The sequence below is a fragment of the Schistocerca gregaria genome, chromosome 6 (genome assembly GCF_023897955.1).
Source record: "Schistocerca gregaria isolate iqSchGreg1 chromosome 6, iqSchGreg1.2, whole genome shotgun sequence".
Lineage (NCBI taxonomy): Eukaryota > Metazoa > Arthropoda > Insecta > Orthoptera > Acrididae > Schistocerca > Schistocerca gregaria.
Window position 1 is genome coordinate 89,629,446 of NC_064925.1, and position 24,701 is coordinate 89,654,146.

At 42.0% G+C, this 24,701-nt stretch overlaps 1 protein-coding gene across 2 annotated transcripts in view; it reads left to right on the forward strand.

The window, feature by feature from the left end:
• Positions 1-24,701, forward strand: part of LOC126277881 (E3 ubiquitin-protein ligase RNF14-like) — an 82,841-nt gene that overhangs the window by 52,795 nt on the left and 5,345 nt on the right. For both annotated transcript variants that reach the window (XM_049977411.1, XM_049977412.1), the window contains 3 exons: positions 663-821; positions 3,123-3,351; positions 13,914-14,086. In XM_049977411.1, the coding sequence (XP_049833368.1) occupies positions 663-821; positions 3,123-3,351; positions 13,914-14,086 (561 nt within the window). The remainder of the gene's footprint in view (positions 1-662; positions 822-3,122; positions 3,352-13,913; positions 14,087-24,701) is intronic.

Sequence of the window (24,701 nt, forward strand, 5' to 3'; positions counted from 1 at the left end):
GTATAGACAGTACAGTTGTGACCTAAAAATGCTGTAAGTACCCACAACACAACAAACAGTATGCAACTATTGCACATTAAACTGATGTAATTCCACATTGATTGTCAGTAGTATAAAATACTCGCATGGATGTAGCACATTTAGAGCGAATAAAATCACTTTTGAAAGAAATGGTATTTAACACATCTAGACCATTATAACTTTATAGCCTTTTTCTTTTCTTTCTTCTTCTTCTTTTTTCCTCCTCCCTTGTATTTATTTTTTTATTTATTTTCTTTATTAGCATCTTACATACTTAATAAAATGCCTATCTGTGTTCTACCTTAGTTCATTGTGGAGTTTCTTCTTCTGACACTAGATAATTTTATACCTTGAATTTTCCATTAGAATAGAGGACTGTGGTGTGTGTGTACAGTCACTACCAGACATCAAAAATGCAATTGCTAATACCCTTTGTGTATTTCTCATCTTGTCCAGAAATGAGGAACATCCTGCCCACCATCCTTTTCACTCCTCCCAGAGTGGTATTCTGCAACCCTTCAAATCTACACAATTTTGTGGTACATCATATCCACTCCCAACCCTCTTGCCACAGCAGTCCTATCCCTGTGTAAAAACCAATGTTTGCAATATGTTATAAGCATACTTTCTTATTTTTGAAGGATAAAGTGGGCGCACAGAGCACAAAGTTTGAGCCATGTGGTCATGTGTTTTGTCGCAATTGCATCTCCTCGTACCTTGAAGTCCGCATCAAAGAGGGCACTGTCCATCATATAGCCTGCCCTGAGGATAAATGCACCTCAGAAGCGACACCTGCACAGGTACGTTTTTTTATTTACGATTAGTAACATGTTATTTATTAAGCAGTTCAATGAGGATTTTAAATTGTGTTGTTTTACCTCTTACAATTGCTGATAATTTTGAAGTGTTAAATGCCTTTTTTAGTTATTGCTAGAAAGTTTTTCTACACTTAATGTCGTTTTCTTTCTTCATTGGGACATGAAATTATTCTGTTTTCCACAGGAATGCATTTTATTAAAGTTCCCTTTTTCTACTTCCTTAAGATTGGTACGGTATCAAGAGACTTGATTATGGCACATGGGCAAGAATGATAAAACCCTGGGAAATGCCTGTGTACTGTTGCTTAGTAAACTTGCTTACAAATTTCACTTCCATATTTTCACTGTATTCTAAAGGCAGTGCAGTTCTTCAGAAGTGTAGCAAATAGAGGGTACGAGCAGGGAGGGAGTATGTCATCAGTGCCCTAAAATGGAGGCCTTCCAAATGCAGGTAGAAAAAAACTCTCAATAGAAAGCCCAGGTCCATCAGGGGTTCTGCAAAACATTGATATTATTTTCAGCTTTAAATTTTCCTACTCCTAAGTCAAAGGACTTGATGGATCTCTGGGTGATAAAATTCACTGCAGCAAAAGGGTTAATCCAGCCTTTAAAGTAACGCTATGGAATGTTGGTTATTGCCATTGAACCAGAGAGAAATAAAACACTATGGAGCTGTGCAAAATTAACATTTTAATTGCTGCTGAGCAGAAGAGGGCTAGGGACTAAGAATACAGAGAGGTATTAAATTAGAGGTAAGGCTAATATAATGGTCATGGAAGAATAATTTAGCAAGTCTGAAAACAAAGAGGGGAAAGTACACTGTTAGACTACTATCTGCACCTACCTGAAAAAGAAAAGTGAAAACAAGCTCTATTAGGAATCCGTACAGCACACACAATTCTATTGATGGGAACAATTGTTTTAAAAAATAAAATAACTAATTTTATTTCAGACAAAAAATATAAGCAAATATACTTACTGTTGATGGATACAAAGTATTATTGACTACAAAATTGTCAATAAACAGTTAAAAGTATGGTGCAACCCACACCTCTATATAGAGACATTATCTGGCTCGAAAGAGCCAGGGTAAAATTCAAAATAATACGAATGAGAAGAGCTGAACAAAATACGTATGCTAAAAGACAAAGAAGGTATGCTCACTAGATTGCACAGACATACATATATATTGGCATATACCTTTGGAACAATTGCCACGTGTTTTTTATTGTTCAGTCATATAGGTTCCCATAAAGAGCTGGAATTGTGGACAGCCAACAATTAGCAAATCCCCTTTCCAAAAATTTAAGAGAAACCAGTTTTGTGTTAAGTATAGCATGAAACAGAACTCTTGACTGTGGAGCAGTAACGAAGAGGTAAATATCAATATCAGTGGTGCCAATGACACTGTTTTTTAACTGTGTTCAGGGCACATAACTCAGTTTCTTGTCCTTTGCTTTAGCTTGTCTGTAATTAAATATCATAATGACTTCAATGATTTGGTTGCTCATTTATTAGGGCAACAAATGATTTTTGATGTCCTTCACTGTCTAGTTTGGAAATTCTGGATGCACGAATTTCACACTTATTAGTTACTGACTGTATCTTCTCTAGTGTGGCTTTCTTGCATTTATGCAATTTGTTCCCTTACAGAATTTGTTACTGAAGGATTGGTGGCACAAGGGAGATGACTCATTTCTTGTTTGTTGCCTAAGCTTTTGAAATATAAATTCCAGTACTGGCATTATTGCAGCAGGATGCAAAAAATGAAATGCTTCTTTAAAATAATGAGAAATCAGAAAAGTAATTTATTAAATGAAAATGTTTTTGGTCAGTTACATTTCAGTTGCTAAAGCTCTTGAATTAGTATGTTCTCCAGCAGGAAACAAATTCTGCTAAATCTGACTCCCTCTAGCACTGTAGTTGGAAGACATGTTTTACGGTGCCTGGTACATGAAATTAGAAGTGTACAGGTAGATAGTGCCCTCAGTGAATTAGGAAATGCTCCTTTACCCACATGTTGAAGAAACAAAGCACAGTGAAATGAAATATCAAATTCATAATGAACACTGCAGAGCTACTGTATTCTGTATTAAGTCATTGAAGTTGGCAGTAGTGAGAAGTCTTTGCACTCACACTGTTTGCTTATTGATTTTCTCAACATTTTATGTGGATGTACAAGCATATTGTAATAAAACCAAACATTGTAGGAACAAAATATTGTAGATTTATGTGTAGACTCTTTAAAAGTTAAAAAAAAAAAACTTCCTTTCTTCATTTTAGGTGCAGGAACTTGTGAGCCGAGAATTATTTCAAAAATATGATTCTGTGCTTCTAAACGCTATGTTAGATTCAATGGAGGATGTAATTTATTGTCCGAGGTCCTTTTGCCAGTACCCAACAACACGTGATCCTGATGAGAAAATGGCGACATGCCCAGCTTGCAATTATGTTTTTTGTGTGTACTGCAAGATGGTCTACCACGGTGTTGAACCATGCCGTTATAAGTCAGGTATGTGTCATTTCTCACACACACTGTTGATGTATGAGATTTCATTTTTATACATAATTCATCAACTTTAAAGAAATAGAGCATGAATAAAGTACAGACATGTCTCATAATATAAGCATAGGAAACTATATTTTTTCTAAATAATTTTTATGCATGTAATGCTGCATTGCAGTAGTTCTGTACTTTACTGAGTAAGAAATAGTGTTTTGGATTTCACGTAATGTTAACACACATTTTACATGAAAGGTGTTGTGTTGTGTACCTGTTGTTAGTAATGAATGGCAACAATTACTTCCATTTCTTAAATGTGTTAGGGTCTTGAGTAAGATGAATGCAGAAGACACCCAAACCTTACATCTGTAATGGCCAGAATTGTTGTTTGGTTGTATGAAATCATGGATTGTCATGTTTCAGCAGTGCACTTGCAGATAGCAAACTTGTTTTAATTAGATTGTAGTGTGTAGACGTCTTTTAGGGCATATTTGTTTATTGCATGAGAGACAATGAATCTTCATGACTTACAGTGCCTCTGTGTAACCTCCTTTTCATCCGAGAAAGAGGTTGCTATAATCTTCCGTGCTGTATTTATACTTGTTTCATTTGGATTGTGAGGCTGAGTGCCATTCCTTGGTCATTATATTTCTGATCTATGCTAGTGGACACAGGTTTCAAACCCATTTCATGAAGAGAAACCTCACCTTGTTCAGCGCATCATAAAATTGACACGCATCACTATTTCAGTTCGGTATTCAACTGCCGGGGCACCAATTTTGAAGCTACTTTGTGAAATTAGAACACTTCCTGCACAATTTCATTTGCTGGACCACAATGGCTGTTTACAGTTGTTGAAATGTCATCCAGTATCACTTGGCATTACCTTTCGCAATATCTGTTATAGTTGCTGTGTCTTTCATAATCTCAACACATTGTACCTGAAGCTGATGAATAGCATAAGCCACAGATACTGCACTATTTGTGAACTTTCAGCCTCATTTCTAGACTTCATGGCTGCAACAAATGTGTATCACCATACTAGCTTTTCATTCTGGAATCACTGTACAGAAAGTAAGTTTCCAAATTTTGTAATTCCATGGTGCATATTGTAGCCATCTTAATATTATTTGTCTACCAGTGTTTGTACATACACACAGCTTCTATCACGATTACCAACTTACTTTTTCTTTTAATCGCGCTTTTACAGTTGTCATGTGACTCACACTTACAAATTTCTCCACGTGAAGTCCCAGTTTCTTAGTTAAGACTAAGACTGGTAACATTGCTTATATTTTTTTCCGCCTCTGGTATGCAAAAACTATTGTGATTTCTTAGCAAGTTTGCAAGTCATTATCAGATGAGCTGTTAAAAAAGAAAGGGGGGACAGTAAAATACTGGAAAATTAAATTACAAAATTATGTTAACTATAATGTTGCAGTAACTTATCAGTCCCTTTACATATGTAACGTTCCTGGTACCTAACAAAAGTGCACTGCCTCTTTTATTCCTTAAGTCATTGTTTGTCGCAGTTCTTCTCCACCAGCTGAGGGATGGAAGAATAGAGCAACCTGTATTATTACATATTATACATACATTCGACGTTTCCTGTTGTAAATGATGCACTATTTTTCCCACTTACTGTGTGGTTGTTTAATAGTTATGTGGCCAGGTGTTTTCAGTTGACATACATGAGTTACCTTGATTGATAAGCAGTTATGCTACTACGTATAAGACAAGACACTGTATGCAGATAACGGTAGCAGTTCAGTATCAGTGATAAACAACAAGGTACACAGTACTGTGGAGACTTCATTATCCAGATTACTTATTGTCAGGTCATTTGGATAATCAAAAATCTGGGTAACTGAATGATGAAGAAAAGCATTTTTTTTAATTATTAACTCTAGAAAGACAATGTACGTCATCCACATACGGTTATCTTTTGTGTATGTTGTCATATGGTTATCCTTCTACCATTAATACATAATGTCAAGGTGATCGTTCCTGTAAAAATCAGTAGTACAGAGTTTATTCCACAAGTTCATTTTTCAGTTTATTCATCACTTCTTGATTGATTTATTTATTTATTTACACATCTAGTTCCATAGGGCCAAATTGAGAAGCAAATCTCCAAGATCGTGGAATGTCCCAGTACATGAAATTACAACATAAAAGTAATAACAGATAAAATAAAAGGTTTATGAACCCAAAAAAGTCAAGCTGCAAGTTTAGTTAAACACAATCAACAATATAACATAGGAATCGGCTTAACTTTTCAAGGATCTCCTCAGCAGAATAGGAGTGACTCCAGTCTTCACTATCAAGTTCACAGATGTTCGTCATAATTGAATCTGTATTCTTCTTTAGATCACTTATCTCAGAAGTACCTATACCATACTTACTGGCTAATTTATGACCAGTTTCTTATAACTGAGGTTCACATAATTAAGTCTCCACTTACCATCATTACACTACTAAAACAACACAAGATTTTTTGCTTAATGTTGCATGCCACCTTATACAAGACAACAAATGGCTAACATTTTTTAAGTTCCAGAGCAAAGCTATCTCGCTTGTATAAAGGTGGTGTCAACATGAGGTGGGCATAAAGAATAACTTTTCACCCTTGAGAGCTGGTCAGAGGAAAACGTAACATTAGCGTTTCAGGTGCACCAGACGGCAGACCTCAGCAGAAATGTAGTGGAGCAGAGCAGCTTTTCAGTATCACATCACCTTCATTACGTGAGGAAAGAAACACTATCTCTAATGCATCAACACGTACCAAGAACTTCTACAAACCAGTCCTGTACTATAACAAACTCTTTAAGCAAGAGTGGCAGAGTGAAAACTGCTAGTACTTTCATAATAGCAAGAACTATGCGGTCATGACTTTCGGGTAAACATTATACTCTACTTCATTCCATAAATGCCCCTGCATTTTAGCTTATAAGGCAGTCAGTCACACGGATCGATGGTGTACATAATGTTTGCACTCTATTGCCTGATTGCACAAAAGTGACTTCTGGCCCAAGCCTGGTGTAGATTTCTTGCGCACTACTGAGTAACAACAGACACTACTGGGAGAGGTGGTTACTTCGCCATAATCACCGGTCACTGAGCTCCAAACCACAGCCTTCCACTGTCACCATTGGGTGGACTAAGGCATGTTTCCTATCATCCTGGATCAGAATACCAACATTCCTCTCACTGCTGTGGCACCGCAGTACAGTGCCAGAGCCACTTTAGACAGCAAACTGCTATAACAGCGGCTGGCCATGAATGAAGGATGCAGCGTCGACTACCTGGGCGGCCTGAAGGCCACTTACAATGTGAATCCTCAATGGGCTTTGACAGCTGAAGTCAAAAGTGAGTCTTGACACCAATAGCAGGCCACCAGCATCCTTCTGAGGAAAACTGGCAAGGAGTAAACAGGGAGAGTGCCTCCTGACACAGGACCATCCATACTTTCACCCTCCCAACTATTGCCTGTTAGCAGAATTGGTATCAGGAAGTGATTGTGCTTCTGACGCTTGCAGCATCGTCATCAGAAGTTTGTATGAACAGTGTCATACTGGAGCCACACCAGTGATAATAACTCATTGAAAAAGTCATTGCTCACACAAATATGTTTTGGATTGATCCTGTCCAGAATAAGACACAGTGAGCTATGAGCTATTTTTTGCAAAGCCTTGTGGACCCATAAATGTATCTAAATTTAAGGGGGAAATTTAAGGGGGGATTGTAGTGAAGTGTATTTAGTTCTGGAAGATTGTAAACTTTGTAATTTATCTGGGGACAGTGTGCCTTGTGATACATTTATTCCTGTAATATGTTTCACTTGTGGGAAGTATGGTTATGCAAAAGAGGACTGTGTTAAGTGTCATTGGATGTTGATGAATGAAGGAATAAGTGTTTTTGGTATTAATGATAGTGTATATTGTGTGTGGTGTATAAGGCTTACTGTAATAGAAAAGGAAATTGCGCAAAGCAGCTACTACAGCAGACACGGTATCAGCTCTGACGGAACAGGTTAAATTATTAAAGAAACAGAGCAAGCAAATGGTGCAGCTATTACATAATCAAATGGTAGATCATTCAAAATCAAATCCTAGTGAAATTAAATCAATACTGGCAGTACCTCCCTCACCCATGACTCCAGCAGTTGGAATTTTTATTTCTCTTTTTTCTGGCAAAACATCAGAGAACGTTGCTTTTCATTCAGGGCATGTTATCCGCAGCAAGCTTGTGCAACTGGCTTGAACAAGCATCATTGCTTATGGCCAAATTATGCTTGTCCGGTGAGGCTAAAACGTGTACTATGAGGTTTTGAGTAAGGTAACCACAGTCACAGAGTTGGTAAATGGCTTAAAGCAGTAGTACACAAAACAAAATAATGCTCATTTCTTTCGAGAACAGTAATTGTAGACAAATGCTAAAGATATTGTAGGAGCGTTTTGAGACTGGATATGCAAGTTGAATGTCCAAACTTAAGAGTTGACTAACAAACTGGACACTGATGCAATGTTATGGGGGGAGGGGGGGAGCGAGTACTGAGGATGGGGCGCTAGATGTGTTCCTATGGGGGGATTTCTACAGAATTTTCTCCAGGGTGAGAGTGGCAAATCCACAATTTGTACCAGCTGCCCTGTGTGTAGCCACTTATCTGCAAGAGATAGATAGTGCTGCTAAGTATTGGAATGGTCAGAAAATGTTTGTGTCAACCAGAGAATGTTACCACTGTGGAAGAAAGAATCATTTAAAAACACAATCACAATGTTTTGTTGGCAGATTGGTCATAAGGCACATGGGTATAAACCAAAGGAAAAGGGACTTGTTAAATAACAGTGGGAATCTTCCTTCCTTCGAGAAGCATTCCCATTAAATAGAAGTGCATTAAAAGTGAACACTGATTAGGTGTTGTATTAGAATCAACCTTTGACAACAGACAGTTGTATTTGATGGTAAATTACTTCTGTAGGGTACAACAGTGGCAATTGTTTCTATATTACAAGATGCACCCATTTCAAAGGTGGCATCAGATAAACTGTGTAAGTTTGCTCAGCATTTGGAGGCGGTATTTGAAAGGTTGGAAGAGGCTTGACTTAATGCTTAGTATTGATAAGTGTCTCTTTGCACCATCACAAGTGAACTATCTGGGGCATATAATTAGCACAGCTGGAATAAGGACAAATCAACATTTTACATCAGCAGTACATGACTTTCTGGTCCCTCAGGCGGTTAATTAATTACAGTCTTTCCTTGAATTAGCAAATTACTGCAGAAAAATCATGAAGAGATGTGTTGAAGTGACACAACCACTAACAAAACTATTGCAAAAAGATGTTATGTTTAGCTGGACACCTGAGTGTCAGACAGTGTTTCAAAATTTATAAGATGTATTAACTTCAGATCCAATTTCAATTTTTCCACATTTACAAAAGAATTCATATTGTGTTGTGATACATGTAGTATAGTTTTAGGAGTAATTTTTGGAAAAATCATTGATGGGAAAGAACACCCAATCACATATATCTCTCATCATTGTAATAAGGCCAAACAAAATTATTCTACCACTGAAAAGGAGATGTTGGTATTGATATATGGTATTTCTTATTTGTGATTTTATCTGTCACTTTGGTTAATCATGATGCAGCTTTAGAATGGCTACAATGGCAAAAATTCCATCAAGTCTTCTAACAAGATGTGATTTGGAACTAAGTGAATTTCAGTATGATGTAATCCATGAACTGGGTGTTAAAACACAAAAATGCTGATACACTTAGTAAAAAGATTGGGCATTGCAAGTCTCTGGATTTGACATCAGAGATCTGAAGAAAGTGCAATAAAAAAGACTGTCAGGTGTATTGCAAACGCATGCGCACCATTAACATGTACAAGCAAGCACACCTCACACGAACGCAACGATAAAGTTGCAATTACCAGGATAAACTTCAGTACTTCATATCAGTAGAATTAAACCATTTCAAGGGGGCCGCAGGTTCCTTTCCCCAAGTACCAGAGGAATTGCCATTACCTAGAACTAAGAAGCAAAAGAGTAAAGAAATACTGCAGAATAGGCTATAATGGTTGAGACCAAGGAATACATAGCCAGGGATGTAGAGACACATTGGTAATAATAGGATATTTTCTTTGTTTTCATTGGTTTATGTAGTGTACTTGGGAATATTGGTGTTTTTGTTGTATTCCCACCTTTTCTAAGGAGGGAAGTAGTACATATAAATTATGTCCTCAATGTGATGGTGAGGGTGACACTTAGATGGAGTTTACCAAATGTTATCATCTTGCTCATCATTAGAGCAGAAGGAATTGTCAACCAGTCTTTGTGGAATGAGGTTTTGTTTGCACAGCAGCCAGATAAAGTCCTCAAAAATCACAGATGGTTGTTGATACTGACCTTCAATATCTTGGAGGTTAGGAATGAAGTGAAAAGTTTGCAAGACACGTCAGAAGTGCGAAAGACGCCAAATGGGGGCAATATAATTATTAGCTTAAGTTTTGCTATTATAAGCTGAGAGAGCTGTTGCAGCAAGTAATGGGTAAAACATTCTCTAATACAGAGAAAGATAGGATGGCTGAATGTGGATGGTAAACTACTAAAAACCATATTTGACACTTCAGATAATGATATTTCATGTCTGAATAGTACAATTTTTAAAGTGCAAGAAGTAACAAGACACTAAAGGAACAATAGTGGGTTGGCATATGACACAAATTATGAGTCTGGAGTGAGGATTGTTAAATAAAACTAAAAAGAATGCATGGAAACAACAATTGAATTACTGCAATATTTTAATGATACAATTATTGCCATGAATAAGAATTTTAAGTGTAACATAGTCATCCGAAAATGTTACATAGGGTGGTAGGGATAGCTAGGCTAACAAGAGAATTAGCAAACAGTTTGTGACCATTGAATAAAATCAAAGATAATTAGAGAAGCTCCCAGAATGAAGTTGGGAAGGTAGGAGACGAGGTACTGGCAGAAGTAAAGCTGTGAGGACGGGGTGTGAGTCGTGCTTGAGTAGCTCAGTTGGTAGAGCACTTGCCCGCAAAAGGCATATGTCCCGAGTTCGAATCTCGGTCCATCACACAGATTTAATCTGCCAGAAAAGTTTCAATTAGAGAAGCTGTCCACCATCCTACATATAAACAATTAACCACTACACTGTTAACACCGGAAAGATTTTTGTAAGGATTATTTCAAGAGGAAAAAGGAATTTACCTCGTGTCTGTGGCATGATATTTCCATAAATGAGAGCAGCAAGTTTATAGAAGATAAATTTTGTGTGTGTGTGTGTGTGTGTGTGTGTGTGTGTGTGTGTGTGTGTGTGAGAGAGAGAATGTACAGGTCCCTGTAACTAGCTGTAAGTCATAATTTAAAATTTAAATGTTATAAGATTTGTGCATATCCATTTGCATGGAGTGTTGTTGACAGATGGATTAAATTCTTGGTTAATGAACTACTACGTGTATCTTAATAACTGAAAATGTGTGCAGTTCAATCAGTAGATCTCTTGGTAATTGTATTAATAAAACTATTATTATTTGTCCTGCATTAGTAGTTCAAACAGATAACCAATGTTGCGAAGCAAACCTACTTTAGGGAAATATGAATGAATGCACCCAATTGTAAGAAGGTGGCTATGAAGCCAGAAACACATTTTCAGTGGGCTGGAAATCATTGCATTTATACTGTGTAAAAGCCACAAATGGTAATACTGAACCATTACAAAAACGATACTTTTACAGGAATGACGAGTGGAATTTCAGATTAGTGGTATATTAATCAACGGAACAGAACGTGATATAGCGGGAGTATACTTTCACCTATGAACAACCACCATGCATACTACCGTAATTAGTAGTGTACAACCAACATTGTATTGGACAGAAAATCCATTCAGAATTTTACCTATTTAAGATGTTTCCTTTGTAAACTACACACCAGATGCTACCATACTGTAGGACATACACAGCTTAATTGGTGCAGAAAATTGGCAAATTGCTGTCGATCAAATGTTAAGACGTCTTCAGGGATATCACCATGGATGAAAGCAGAACACAGTTACCATTAGTGTTATGGACACTTGCATAATCACCATACTAGTGGTGATTTGTGCAGTGTATCTTTTCCTAAGATTCAAAATTATGCAAGCAGAGTTAGAAACCGCACATGAGATCCCCCTGAAGTGGGTTGTGCCAGAAACAAACACAGAAATTTAACAATCTTAAGTTGGTAAGGAATTTTGTAAGTAAAGAAATATTTTCTATTAAGATTTTGGTTTTTCCTAAAATTTGTGCCAAATTTTTTAAAGGAGAGGGATTGCAGGCCAGTCTCGTAGAAGGCAGCAGACTGTTAAAATTTTGAAAGTCTCAGAGTAAAGCTATCTCACTTAAATTACGGCAGTGTCAGTATGAGGGCAAGAAGAAGAATATTTCAGCACTGACAGTGGGTCAGGGGAAAACACAACATTGGCACTTCCGGTGAAACAAACAATGGACCTCGGCAGAAATATAGTGGTGTGGAGCAGCTAGGCAGGATCACGCCTACTTTGTAACGTGATGCAAGAAATACTATTACTAAAGCAACAGTTCACACAAAAAGTTTTTATAAACCGGTCATATACTATAACAAACTCATTAAGCATGCACAGTAGAGTGAGAACCCCTGGCTGATACCTTCATAACAGCTAGACCTATGCGGTCATGACAAGTGACATTGGGTAAACATTGGCCATGACTTTGCTCCATAAATACCCCAGTATTTTAGCTTGTAATGCAGTAGGTCAGACAGATCGATGATGTGAATAACATTCACATTCAATTCCGAGATTACTGTAACATGTTGTAGATTTAGTGCACGCTACTGAACGACGAGAACCACTACTGGAAAAGATGGGTACCTCGCTATGATCACCAGTCGCAGAGTTCAACATTAGTCCATCGCTGTAACAGGGGTGAACCTGGGGGTCTTCCCTATCATCCTGGATCGGAACATGAGTGTTTCTGATACTTCAGAGGATGATCGTACTATGCAGCTACACCTCAACTGTCGTCTCACTTCAGCAGATGAAGAAAAGCAGTGGTGAATGGGAGGCGACAGAGTTCTGTCCAGATTGGAATGAGTAAGTCCAACAGACGCATCGCCTTCACTGTATGGGCAGTGCCAGAGCCACGATAGTCAGTGAGCTGCCATTAAGCGGGCAGCAGGAACATAGGATGCAGCAGCAACTACCTCAAGCAGGCTGAAGGCCACTTAAGACACAAATCCTCAATAGGCGTCGACAGCCGATATCAACAGCAAGTTGAAAAACTGACTGAAACTTATGGAAATAAATAACTAATTCTGAAATTCTTTCACTGTGTCTACTGGTGGCAACAGGTCACCAGCCTCCTCCTGAGGAAAAAAGGACAAGGAGCAAACTGGGAGAGCGCCTCCTGATGTAAAACCATCTCTACTTCCGCCCTCCCAACAGTTGCCATCTTGCACTGACTGTAGTTGTACACATATTGTAGACTGAGTCACCTAAAACTGAAGATTTACAATGTTGTATCAGATTCCAAGGTAGGCCACCCTTTGACTATTGTGACAGATACGTGTGGGGGCTCAGACTCTGCTGACTCTAAGATCAGTGGTGTTATAACTTTGAATTCCCCTTCATACCTCTTCATAAATTATTGCTGCTGATCCGGCTACAATCCAATTCCCACATAACTGCAAAATTATTACAGTCTTCTGTAGTACTTCGGTGTCTTTTCAGGAATATTGAGGCTTTTCCTAGGATTTTCTTTCTTTATTAATTATGAACAGAATTTAATATAATTTTAGTCATGTAGTTGATTGTTCAGAGGCTGCAGTAACTGCACCATTATGACCAGCGTGCACGCCTCTCAACATACTTCCACATGTGGGCCACTTGTCATTACAATATCTGCTGACTAGCCAGACACAGGCATTAGTGGCTTGTCCTGTACATAACATGCGTTGCTTGTTTGCACTGAATGCAACCGGACCCAAAAGTATTTAAAAAATGATTGGATAGAAAATTGTGTGTAGTTGTGTATAGGTGTTGATGTGGTTTTGTAGTTTAATTTCATAGTATTTTACTTTCTCCCATTTTCTTTTTTTTTTTAACAGATTATCTGATGATGACTTGCTAAAAAGTCTAGACTCATGATGATACCTCCTCCTCCTCTCTCTCTCTCTCTCTCTCTCTCTCTCTCTCTCTCTCTCTCTCTCTCTCTCTCTCTCTCTCTCCCCAGTGTCTGAAATATGTAACTAAAAAAATTCCATTTTACAGACAGTCTGTTTTCCCCTAAGGCATTGCGCCTATTTTGAGTAGAGTTCCAATTCTTATCATATTTCATTTTAATGGCATTTATATTCTGGGTAAAAGAATTATGTTAAACAACATTTAGGTTATGTTTCGTTAAAAGATTGCAGCCAAAGCACATTTGGTAAAATGAACATTTTTGTGCACTACTCAATCTGAAACATATAAACTTTATATTCTGTTAAACAATTTGCCCTCTCACTTTGCACATAGATGAAAAAATGCGGCTTGTGGAGGAATATCGGTCAGCAGATGAGAAGCAAAAGGAAGTGCTGGAGCAGCGTTATGGTAGAAGGCAGTTACAATTACTGGTTGACAATACAATGTCAGAAGCATGGATTAGTAGCAACAGCAAGAACTGTCCTAATTGTAATGCTGCCATAGAGGTAAGAATAATTGAATTGTTGGCTAGAAGGTACATTTTCAATAATTTGTTCTGTATTATACTACTACATTTCTGTCTGTCACTTACCACTTCTTTCACCACTTGTCATGTTTGTTAATGTGAAAAATGCAAAGTTGCCCATAGTTCAGATGTTGGAGGAAGGCAATAGAATACCACCTCCAATAGAGCCATGCCTAGTAAAGCACTGTGTATTCAAATCAGGCTTCAGGTTCACTGTGGAAGCTTTACCTTTTTTATGTAAATTCAATGGATGGCACTGATTTTTGTAGAAGTCTCTTACAGTGACAAATAGTTCTCTTGTTCTGATGCTATTTTTAATGGTGTGAAACATAATTATGCATAAGTATTATGCCTGGTCAGCCTGTTAGTGACCTAAAATAATACCTCTAGTATTCTGGGTGTAAAATTCATAAAGAAGTTAGATGAACTTCTGATGTTAAGGTAATGAGCTCAACATCTCAATATGACAATTGCTGACAGTTGAAAGAGAAACTCTTCCAGTTAACTTTCTGATCCCTGTATTGGAATGAGTGAGTTTTTTAAAGGAAATGTAGCAATATTTTATAGAGCCTGGAGAAAACTGATATTAACTTAAAAATTCTTATGTAGAAGTATGAAGAATGAGCAGTGTGGCATGTCATTATAATGTGACATTTGGTACTATGGGGGCTTCATCTTGAAATACTCAATTTGCTATGGCATCTTGATTCATGGCATAATTTGACTTGTATTCCCAGTCACCCTCTCACCCATCCTTGGTTGTCATAACCATCTCTATCCCTTAGCCAGTTCTTGTTAGACACTTGCGTTCCACGGGTTGCAGTACTTCCCCATGCTACTCTACCCCCTTCCAATCACTGATGGTGATTGTTCATTTAATTACAAAGGCACAGAATTGCTGGATAGTTTTTACCTTCAGGGCAAGAAATTCTAGGACTGCCAGTAAACTCATTAGAAAGTAAAGAATTATTCCTAGCTTCCAGAACTATCTTTTCCTTCTTCAGGAAGGAAAGAGGGATAGGTTGGGGAGGTTGCAAAGACATGAGGTGGGTTCCTCTCAACTTGGGGTGAGCCTCTTTCTAACATTTCTCAATCTATCCCTCTGTTCTCCCTGTGAAAGGAATTAATAGCTCCAGAAGTTACTCCATCTTGGTTATGTGCCTATTGGAGACTCAGTATCTCAATGTTTCATCAAGTTGTTTCTGTTGCTCCTTAGGTAACATTTGTGTGTGTAAGAGCTAAACATTCCACATGGGAAAAATATATCTAAAAACAAAGATGATGTGACTTACCAAACGAAAGCGCTGGCAGGCTGATACACAAACACACAAAATTCAAGCTTTCGCAACCAACTGTTGCTTCATCAGGAAAGAGGGAAGGAAAGGGAAGATGAAAGGATGTGGGTTTTAAGGGAGAGGGTAAGGAGTCATTCCAATCCTGGGAGCGGAAAGACTTACCTTGGGGGGGGGGGGGGGGGGGAGGAAAGGACAGGTACACACTCGCGCGCATGCACACACTCATATCCATCCGCACATACACAGACACAAGCAGACATTTGTGTCTGTGTATGTGCGGATGGATATGTGTGCGCGCGCGCTTTTTTCCCTCTGAGGTAAGTCTTTCCACTCCCGGAATTGGAATGACTCCTTACCCTCTCCCTTAAAACCCACATCCTTTCGTCTTTCCCTCTCCTTCCCTCTTTCCTGACAAAGCAACTGTTGGTTGCGAAAGCTTGAAATTTAGTGTGTGTGTGTGTGTTCTTTTATTGTGTCTTTCTACGAGCACTTTCCCGTTTGGTATATATTCATTTTGTCAATCTACAAGTGCGTTTGGACATATTCTTGGTATTTCATCATTATTTGACTGCATTACTTTTTCCACACTTATCTCCCTCAGCTAATTCTCACATTTGGCCCCAAAAATCTGCCGAAACCTTCTCTCTCCTATTTTTTATGGCTTGCATTTCACATCTGTCTCCAGTTACTTTGGTAATTGATTGTGGATGCTGTATCAAAAATAGATGACAATACAGTACTTATGAATTGGATGCATCATGAAAAAATAAAAAAAATAGGGCTGTATCAACACAAGTCCAAAAGCGCGTAGTATTTTTGCATGCATGTGTGTTACTGATGAGTAAAAAACCTCACATAATGTCTTCAAAATGTCCATTTTCTGCCAGAACACATGATTTAGTTTACTGTCAATTGTCCTAATCATAATTTCATCCCTCATTGACGTGCAAGTCGCCAAAGTGGCGTCAAATCGAAAGACTTGTACCTGGCGAATGGTCTACCCAATGGGAGGCCCTAATTACACGTCGTTCACATTTTACTGTCTCAGTAAATTCTAGACACATTCAAATGAGCCTAGCGTAATTGGTATGGGCTTGTGGTTTCTCAACCTGTGTTAAAAAGTACGTCATTATTCACATAAGTTCGTAGACAATCACTATGACATAACCCGAGTAGAAAGAAGTCAAAGGAGTTTGACAGATAATTTTCAAAGCCAAGGAATTGGTCACATCTACCTATCCACTGACCATAGTACAATTGGATACTGTATTTAATAAACCACAAGGAAAATCAGCAGGTTCAGTTGCTAAAATATGTTAATATTTGAACATTTGCCTGTACAGAGTTATTACCACACACTTTCTGATGTTCTTACACATAATCACCAGTGAACCATGACAGACAATAGTTTTCCATATATATCTACAGTTGTCCTCTTTCTTAAGGTACAGTTTTCAATGCTGTTGGCTACCTGTTCCATGAAACCTACCGAGCGAGGTGGCGCAGTGGTTAGCACACTGGACTTGCATTTGGGAGGACAGCGGTTGAAACCTGCATCCAGCCATCCTGATTGACCTCGCTGTAAAGATGGGTGGTTACACTGTTCCAGCTGAGGCAGTGTAGTCATGTATATGCATATGTGTTTGTTTTTGTGAGGGTGGACATTGTTCAGCAGCACAATTTTAAAAGTGGCTGACAGCAGCAAGCGCAAATAAATTTTCAGTAAAAGGAATATACTGTCAGCAGGCTGCATAAATTTATTTACACTCATGTTCAGAAAAATTGAAAGACTTTGAACAACTAGAGATAAGACATTCTTATTCACAGGACATCTACAATAGTATGTTCTGAAGAAATGATTGGCATTTGGACCATATCGGCCTGCGGGTTCTAGGTCAATATCAGTATTGTGGCGCAAGTTACGTACCAGTAAAATGTGCCTGTGGCTCTCATTGTCACTGTAAACTGAAGATAACAGATCAGTGTGGCTTGACGTGAGCAGACGTGCAGGATGCCTCACAGATGTATGAATGAACTGTATCATCAAATCGGTGTGTTTGAAAGAGGATGCATTATTTGTGTGAGAGAATGACATATCCATCCGGGAAATTGCTGCTTGTGTGGGACAAAGTGTTTCGGCAGTGCAACAGGTGTTTGCTGAATGGTTCACAGAACACCGTAGAACACGACAAGATGGGTCAGGTCGCAGATCTGCATCCTCCTCGGCTCTGGGGCAACAGTGTAACACATCGTACACTATCAGTGGTGACAGTCCCTCGCCATTTATTACAGCAAGCGTTACATGCGTATTATCCCCTTCTCTTTCTACCTTTGACAAATGTGCAGAAACATGCTAGATGGCAATGGCATTTGGAATGACATTAATAGGGACAGGAATGGCATTAGATAGTGTTTTTGGATGAATGCAGGTTCTGGTTATTCGAAAATAATGGCTGTATTTTGGTTTGCCAAAGATGTGGAGCAGCATCACAGTGTTTGCATTTGCACAAGACATAAAGTGCCAACTCGAGGTCTTATCCTATGGGGGTGCAATTGCGTACAACCACAAATCACAGTTGGTGTATATCCAGCGTGCTGTAACCTGAGTGACCTTGTGACCAGCATCCTGTGACATGTAGCCATACCCTTTCTGCGCAGCACCCCACACGCCATTTTTCAGTGAGACAATGCATGACCACATGTTGCTGCACAAACAAATGCCTTCTTGGTGTCACAGAATGTCAGCCTTTTGCTCTGGCCTACCATATTACCAGACTTTTCATCAGTGAAGACATGTCAGATATGGTGAAACAATGGGAGTGGTGCTGTAACTGAATGCCAACCACCACAGATGAACTTTGGAACCAGGTGTATGTGACATGGATGGCTATACCACATAATGCCATTCACGCTCTATAAGTGTTGGTATGGAACAAGTTATCAGTGCCCATGGCAGTTACTGGTCCTATTAGGCAGCAGGACACGTGCCGAACCGAGGTGACTGAAATGGTAAACATTTCTGCAGAACTTACTAATGTAAATGTCCTGTGAATATGAACATCCTATCTCTAGGCATTAAAGGTATTCTGTTTTTCCTGAAGATGAGTGTAAAAGTTTGATCAGGTTTCAGTACCACTGAGGGTATCTCCTTCAGAAGGAAAGTTACCTATAATATTTTAAATATGTTACAAAATAAATGTCTAAAATACTTAATACTTCAGAACATTGAAATGGAGTATGTGTAATGAAACTGGTATTTGCGTAAATTACATGATGTTAAAATTGTAAACTAATGTGATGAGCTACGAAGCTAAAGTCAGATGGCAGAAAAAATATGGAATAAAGCCCTCCATGGATACAGTAAAAATCGTTAAACAGGTACTGCTTGTAAAAATAGCAGACATTAGACTCAACATGCGGTAACTAGTTGTGACGCCAGGTAAATGTAGTGTAGAGTGTGCCACTTACTTGATGCTGGTATAGTGATAAACCCCCCCCTGTGGGTTTGGGGGTAAGAATAGGCCCGCGGTATTCCTGCCTTTCGTAAGAGGCGACTAAAAGGAGTCTCAACCTTTTCGGCCTTATATGATGGTCCCCTTTTGGGTTTGACCTCCATTTTTCTAAATTGTTCTGTAGTGCGAGCCACTTGGGGAAGGGCGCCTTACATGGTGCACTGTATCTGTCGTGCATTGAGACCTTTAGCCGGCTTTCTCGTCGTTGCAATGGCGTCCCGCTCGTTTTCCATCTCTTGGGCGAGGATACGTCCCTGGGTCCGATTACCACGCTGCACTGTGCAGTGTTGCTTTTCGCTGCGACGACGACCTTATACATTTTTGCACCTAAGATCCAGCACGGTAGCCAGTCCGTTGTGGTGGGGCTGCCATGTACCCTGTTGGTTGTAGCCCCCTGACAACACAGGGATCGCTCTACTGATGCCTGCGCCGTTTACTCCCCATGTATGCCAAGGAGTAGATGCCCATCTCCCTGGGGCATCAGAACTCCCAGCAATGGCCATCCTGCCAGGTGGCTCTTGCTGTGGCTGGGTGGTGCCCATGGAGAGGGCCCTTGGTCGAAGTAGGTGGCATCAGGGCGGATGTCCCGCAATGAAGCATGTTACATCATCTCTTGCTGGTGGCTAGCCACCAGCAGTCTCTAAGCGTTCAAGGGCTCATTTTAAAGCTAACGTTTATGACCCCAAATCGTTCCCATCCCTGGCGACACAATGGGAGGAATGAAAGGCAATGAATGATAGTGACATGTATTCGCCCAGTTTTCTCGTCTGTACCAGAGCAGATGGGGAATCCTTTGTATCCATGAAGCCTCAGTTCTTTGTAGAGCATTTGGACGACAAGTTTGGGGAGGTGGAGGGCTTGTCTAAAATGCACTCTGGGTCAGTTTTGATAAAAACAGCATCCTCCACCCAGTCACGCAGGTTGCTTGCTTGTGACAAGTTGGGGGATGTTAACGTTACCATCACAACGTTACCATCACAACGTTACCATCACACCACATAAGAGTTTAAATATGGTCCAGGGTGTTATTTTCCATAGGGACCTACTTCTGCAGTCTGATGATGAGCTGCGCGCCAACTTAGAGCGTAGAGGTGTTCATTTCGTCCGGCGCGTTCATCGGGGTCAGAGAGACAGTCAGGTTGCTACCGGTGCCTTCATCTTGGCCTTCGAGGGTGATACATTACCGGAGAAGGTCAAGGTGATAGTCTACCGTTGTGACGTCTAGCCCTATATCCCTCCCCCGATGCGGTGCTTTAAGTGCTGGAAGTTCGGCCATATGTTTTCCCGCTGTACTTCCAGCCTCACATGTCGAGATTGCGGACGCCCATCTCATCCCGATACTCCATCTGCTCCGCCTCCCATCTGTGTCAACTGTGGAGAGCCTCATTCACCTTGCTCGCCAGACTGCAGAGTCTTACAGAAAGAATGCAAAATCATGGAATATAAGACCCTGGACTGACTGACTTACACTGAGGCTAAGCAGAAATTTGAAGGGCTACATCCTGTGTGCATGATGTCATCTTATGCCTCCACTGTCACTCCTGCGCCAGCTCCTTTACCTGCACCACAGACAGTCAGCTCTCAGCGTCAGAGGACCTCACCTGCCCCCTTGACGATGGGGGCCCCTTATCTTGCTGTTGCTCCCACACCGTCTACCTCAGGAGCAGCACCCACTAAGCCACTGGGGACACCAGTCCCCACTTCTAAGCCGGAGAAGCGTAAGTCTTCTTCGGCTTCTCTCGCTCGGAAGGGATCCCTTGGGTCACTACCTTCCCAGGTTCCTACCAGCGGCACAGCAGACACCAACCAGTGGCTGAAGAAGCCACAGGCCGCTGGTCGTCGAGCTTCGCGATCATCTTCTGTTCCGGAGACTGACTCCCATAAGCCCTATCAGCAACGGCAACCAAAGGAACAGCGAGACAAAACGACATTGAAGCCCCGTAAGACCAAGGCACTTGCAATGGATCCTACTCCACCACTACCTACAAGCTCTGCATCTGAGGATGAGGTGGAGATTCTTGCGTCCACTGAGGACCTCGATCTTGCCAGTCCCTCAGACGCAGTGGATAGCATTTGCACGGATGCCCCATTGGAGGCAGCAGGTGACCCAGCGGCGTAATCTGCCTTCCCAGTCCTGTCACGCCTTTCTCAGCCATGGACAACAGCATCCTCCAGTGGAACTGCAGCGGTTTCGTCCACCATCTAGCTGAGCTCCGCCAACTTATCAGCCTTCACCCTTTCCTCTGCAGGAAACTTGGTTTCTGGCAATGCGAACCCCCGCCCTCCGTGGCTGTCGGGGTTATTATAAGAACCGGGCAGTTTATGAAAGGGTGTCTGGTGGCGTCTGCATATATCCTGAACTCTCTTCACAGCGAGTCTGTCCCTCTCCAAACACCTTTAGAGGCTGTCGCTGTTCGGGTGTGGACGCCACAGGCTGTTACCATTTGCAGTCTTTACCTTCCACCGGATTGTGATGTCGCGCAGCATGTCCTGGTTGCTCTGATAGTCCAATTGCCGCCACCTTTCTTGTTACTGGGCGACTTTAACGCCCATAACCATCTGTGGGGTGGGGCAGTGGCACCAGGTCGAGGCGCCATCGTTGAGCATTTATTGGCGCAGCTCGATCTCTCGATATTAAATGATGGTGCCTTCACACACTTCAGTGTGGCGCATGGCACATACTCCGCCATTGACCTTTCCATCTGTAGCCCTAGCCTCTTACGATCTGTCCAATGGAGAGTGCATGACGACCTGTGTGGTAGTGACCACTTTCCGATCTTTCTGTCACTGCCACAGAGTCAATCTTCTGGGCACCCTAGCAGATGGGCTCTGAATAAGGCTGACTGGGACTTGTTCTCCTCCACTGCCGCTATTGAGCCTCTGTCTAACGATGACGTTGATGCAATGGTTCGATCGGTCACCACCGGCACCATTACTGCCGCCGAATCTACCATTCCCCGTTCTTCTGGGTCCCCTCGGCAGCGGACTGTGCCTTGATGGTTGCCTGAGATCGCTGAAGTGATTAAAGCTCGCCGGCAGGCGCTCCAGCGTCACAAGAGACATCCGTCAATTGAACACCTTATCGCCTTCAAACGGCTGCGTGCGCGAGCCCGCCGCATTATCCGCCAATGCGAGCAGGAGTGCTTGGAGCGGTATGTGTCCACCATTGGCCTCCATGTCACTCCATCGCAGGTCTGGGCCAAGATTCGACGCCTCTATGGCTATCGGACCCCTGTCAGCGTCCCTGCGCTCTCACTGAATGGAGCAGTTTGTACTGACTCCGACGTCATTGCAAACTGCTTGGCAGAGCACTTTGCCCTGAATTCCCTTTAGAGGTGGACAGCTACCGTCCCATTAGCCTCACCAACGTTCTTTCCAAGTTGCTTGAACGGATGGTGAGCCGGCGCTTGAATTGGGTGCTGGAGTCTCGGGGCCTTCTGGCTCCGTCTCAGGGGGGGTTCCGTAAAGGCCGCTCCGCCGCCAACAATCTGGTGAGCCTGGAGTCGGTCATCCATACTGCCTTTGCCCGCCGTCAGCATCTGGTCGCTGTCTTTTTCGACATGTGGAAGGCGTATGATACGACATGGCGTCATCACATCCTTTCTAAGCTTCATGGATGGAGTCTTCGGGGCCCTCTGCTGATATATATCCACAATTTTCTGTCGTATCATACCTTCCGCATGCACGTCGCGGCCTCATATAGTTCCTCCCAAGTCCAGGAGAACGGTGTGTCGCAGGGTTCTGTTCTAAGTGTCTATCTGTTTATAATGGCCATTAACGGGCTCACTGCGGCCGTGGGAAATTCTGTCTCCGCTTCCCTGTATGCCGACGACTTCTGCCTTTACTACAGCTCTATTGGCATTGCAGCTGCTGAACGTTAGCTACAGGGCGCAATCCGCAAGGTGCAGTTTTGGGCTGTAGCGCATGGTTTTCAGTTTTCGGCAGCCAAGACCTGCGTTATACATTTCTGCTGGCGACGCACTGTTCACCCGGAGCCGCGGCTTTATCTTAACGACGAGCTTCTTCCAGTGGTAGAGTCACATAGGTTTTTGGGGGTGGTTTTTGATGCCCAGTTGACTTGGCTGCCTCATATTCGGCAGCTTAAACAGGTGTGTTGGCGGCATCTAAATGCTATGCGATGCCTGAGCCACACCAGGTGGGGCGCTGACCGATCTACTCTCCTACGGCTTTACCAGGCATTAATCCAGTCTTGTCTGGACTATGGGAGTCTGGCTTATGGCTCAGCATCCCCATCTGCGTTGCGGGTGCTGGACCCAATACTACACAGCGGGATACAACTTTCCACTGGTGCCTTTCGGACCAAGCCCTGTGGACAGCATACTAGTGGAGGCAGGTGTCCCTCCCCTGCGGTTACGCCGCCAACGTTTGCTGGCCGCTTATGCTGCCCACGTTTTTACCTTGCTTGGGCATTCCAACTATCGTCTTCTGTTCCCGCAATCGGTCGTCCATCTGCCAGAACGTCGGCCTCGGTCAGGTTGTACGATCGCGGTCCGAGTCAAAGAGCTTCTTTCCGGGCTTAAGGTTCTCGCTGTTCCACCTCCTTTCTGGGCCACATTGCGTGTACCCCCAAGGTGTGTTCCTCGCCCTTGCCTTCGGCTCGACTTGCCACAGGACCCAAAGGACTCAGTCCCTCCGGAGGCCTTCCGATGCTGCTTTTACTCCATCCTGGCCAGGTATCAGGACCCTGGCGTTGTCTACACCGACCGTTCGTTGGTTGCTGGTCGTGTCGGCTATGCACTAACTCTAGGGGACCATTCTGAACAACGTTCGTTGCCGGCTGGCTGCAGTGTTTACACTGCTGAGCTGGTCGCCATCTTTCGTGCCCTAGAGTAAATCCGCTCCTTCTCAGGTGAGTCCTTCGTTATTTGTAGCGATTCTCTGAGCGGCTTATGAGCTCTCAACCAGTGTTTCCCTCGTTCTCGTCTGGTGATGGCTATCCAGGAGTCCCTGCATACTCTTGCGCGTTGCAGCCTCTCTGTGGTCTTCGTGTGGACCCCAGGCTATGTTGGGATACCCGGCAATAAGAATGTTGACCGCCTGGTGAAAGAGGCCACCAGTACACCATCTCTGGACATTGGCCTCCCGGAGACAGATTTGCGAGCGTTCCTACGCAGCAAAAGTCTGGACCTTTGGGACACTGAATGGCGCGCCCTGCCTTCAGGAAACAAACTTCGGGCCATCAAGGAGGCTACCAGTGTGTGGCGCTCCTCCTTGCGGGCCTCTCGCAAGGAGTCTGTTGTCCTCTGCCGGCTGCGCATTGGGCACACATGGCTGACGCACGGCCACCTCTTGCGACGTGAGGACCCCCCTTTATGTCGCTGTGGCTTCGTTTTGACAGTGGTCCACATTTTATTGGACTGTCCACTTTTATCTGTGCTCAGGCAGTCGTTTGCGCTGCCTGACACGCGCTCTGTTCTTTTATTAGATGACTCTGCCATGGTGGACTTGGTTTTGCGTTTTATTTGGGCAGGGGGTTTTTATCCTTTAATCTGAGTGTTTGTTTTATAGTGTTGATTCTGGCTTTTGGTCTCTAATTTTAAACTGAGTTTTTAATATGTTTTTGGTGGTTGGCTTTTCCTTTTTTTTCCCTCCATGATCAGCCAACCACCGTCACACTGTGTGTTTTAATTTGTTTTGTCTGGTCTCTGTCATTGTATTTCATGTCCTGTTTCGTCTGCTGTCTTTGCTGTTGTTCATTTTTTATTCTCTTTGGGTGGTTTTAGTTTTCTTTTTTGGAAAAAGGGACCGATGACCGTAGTAGTCTAGT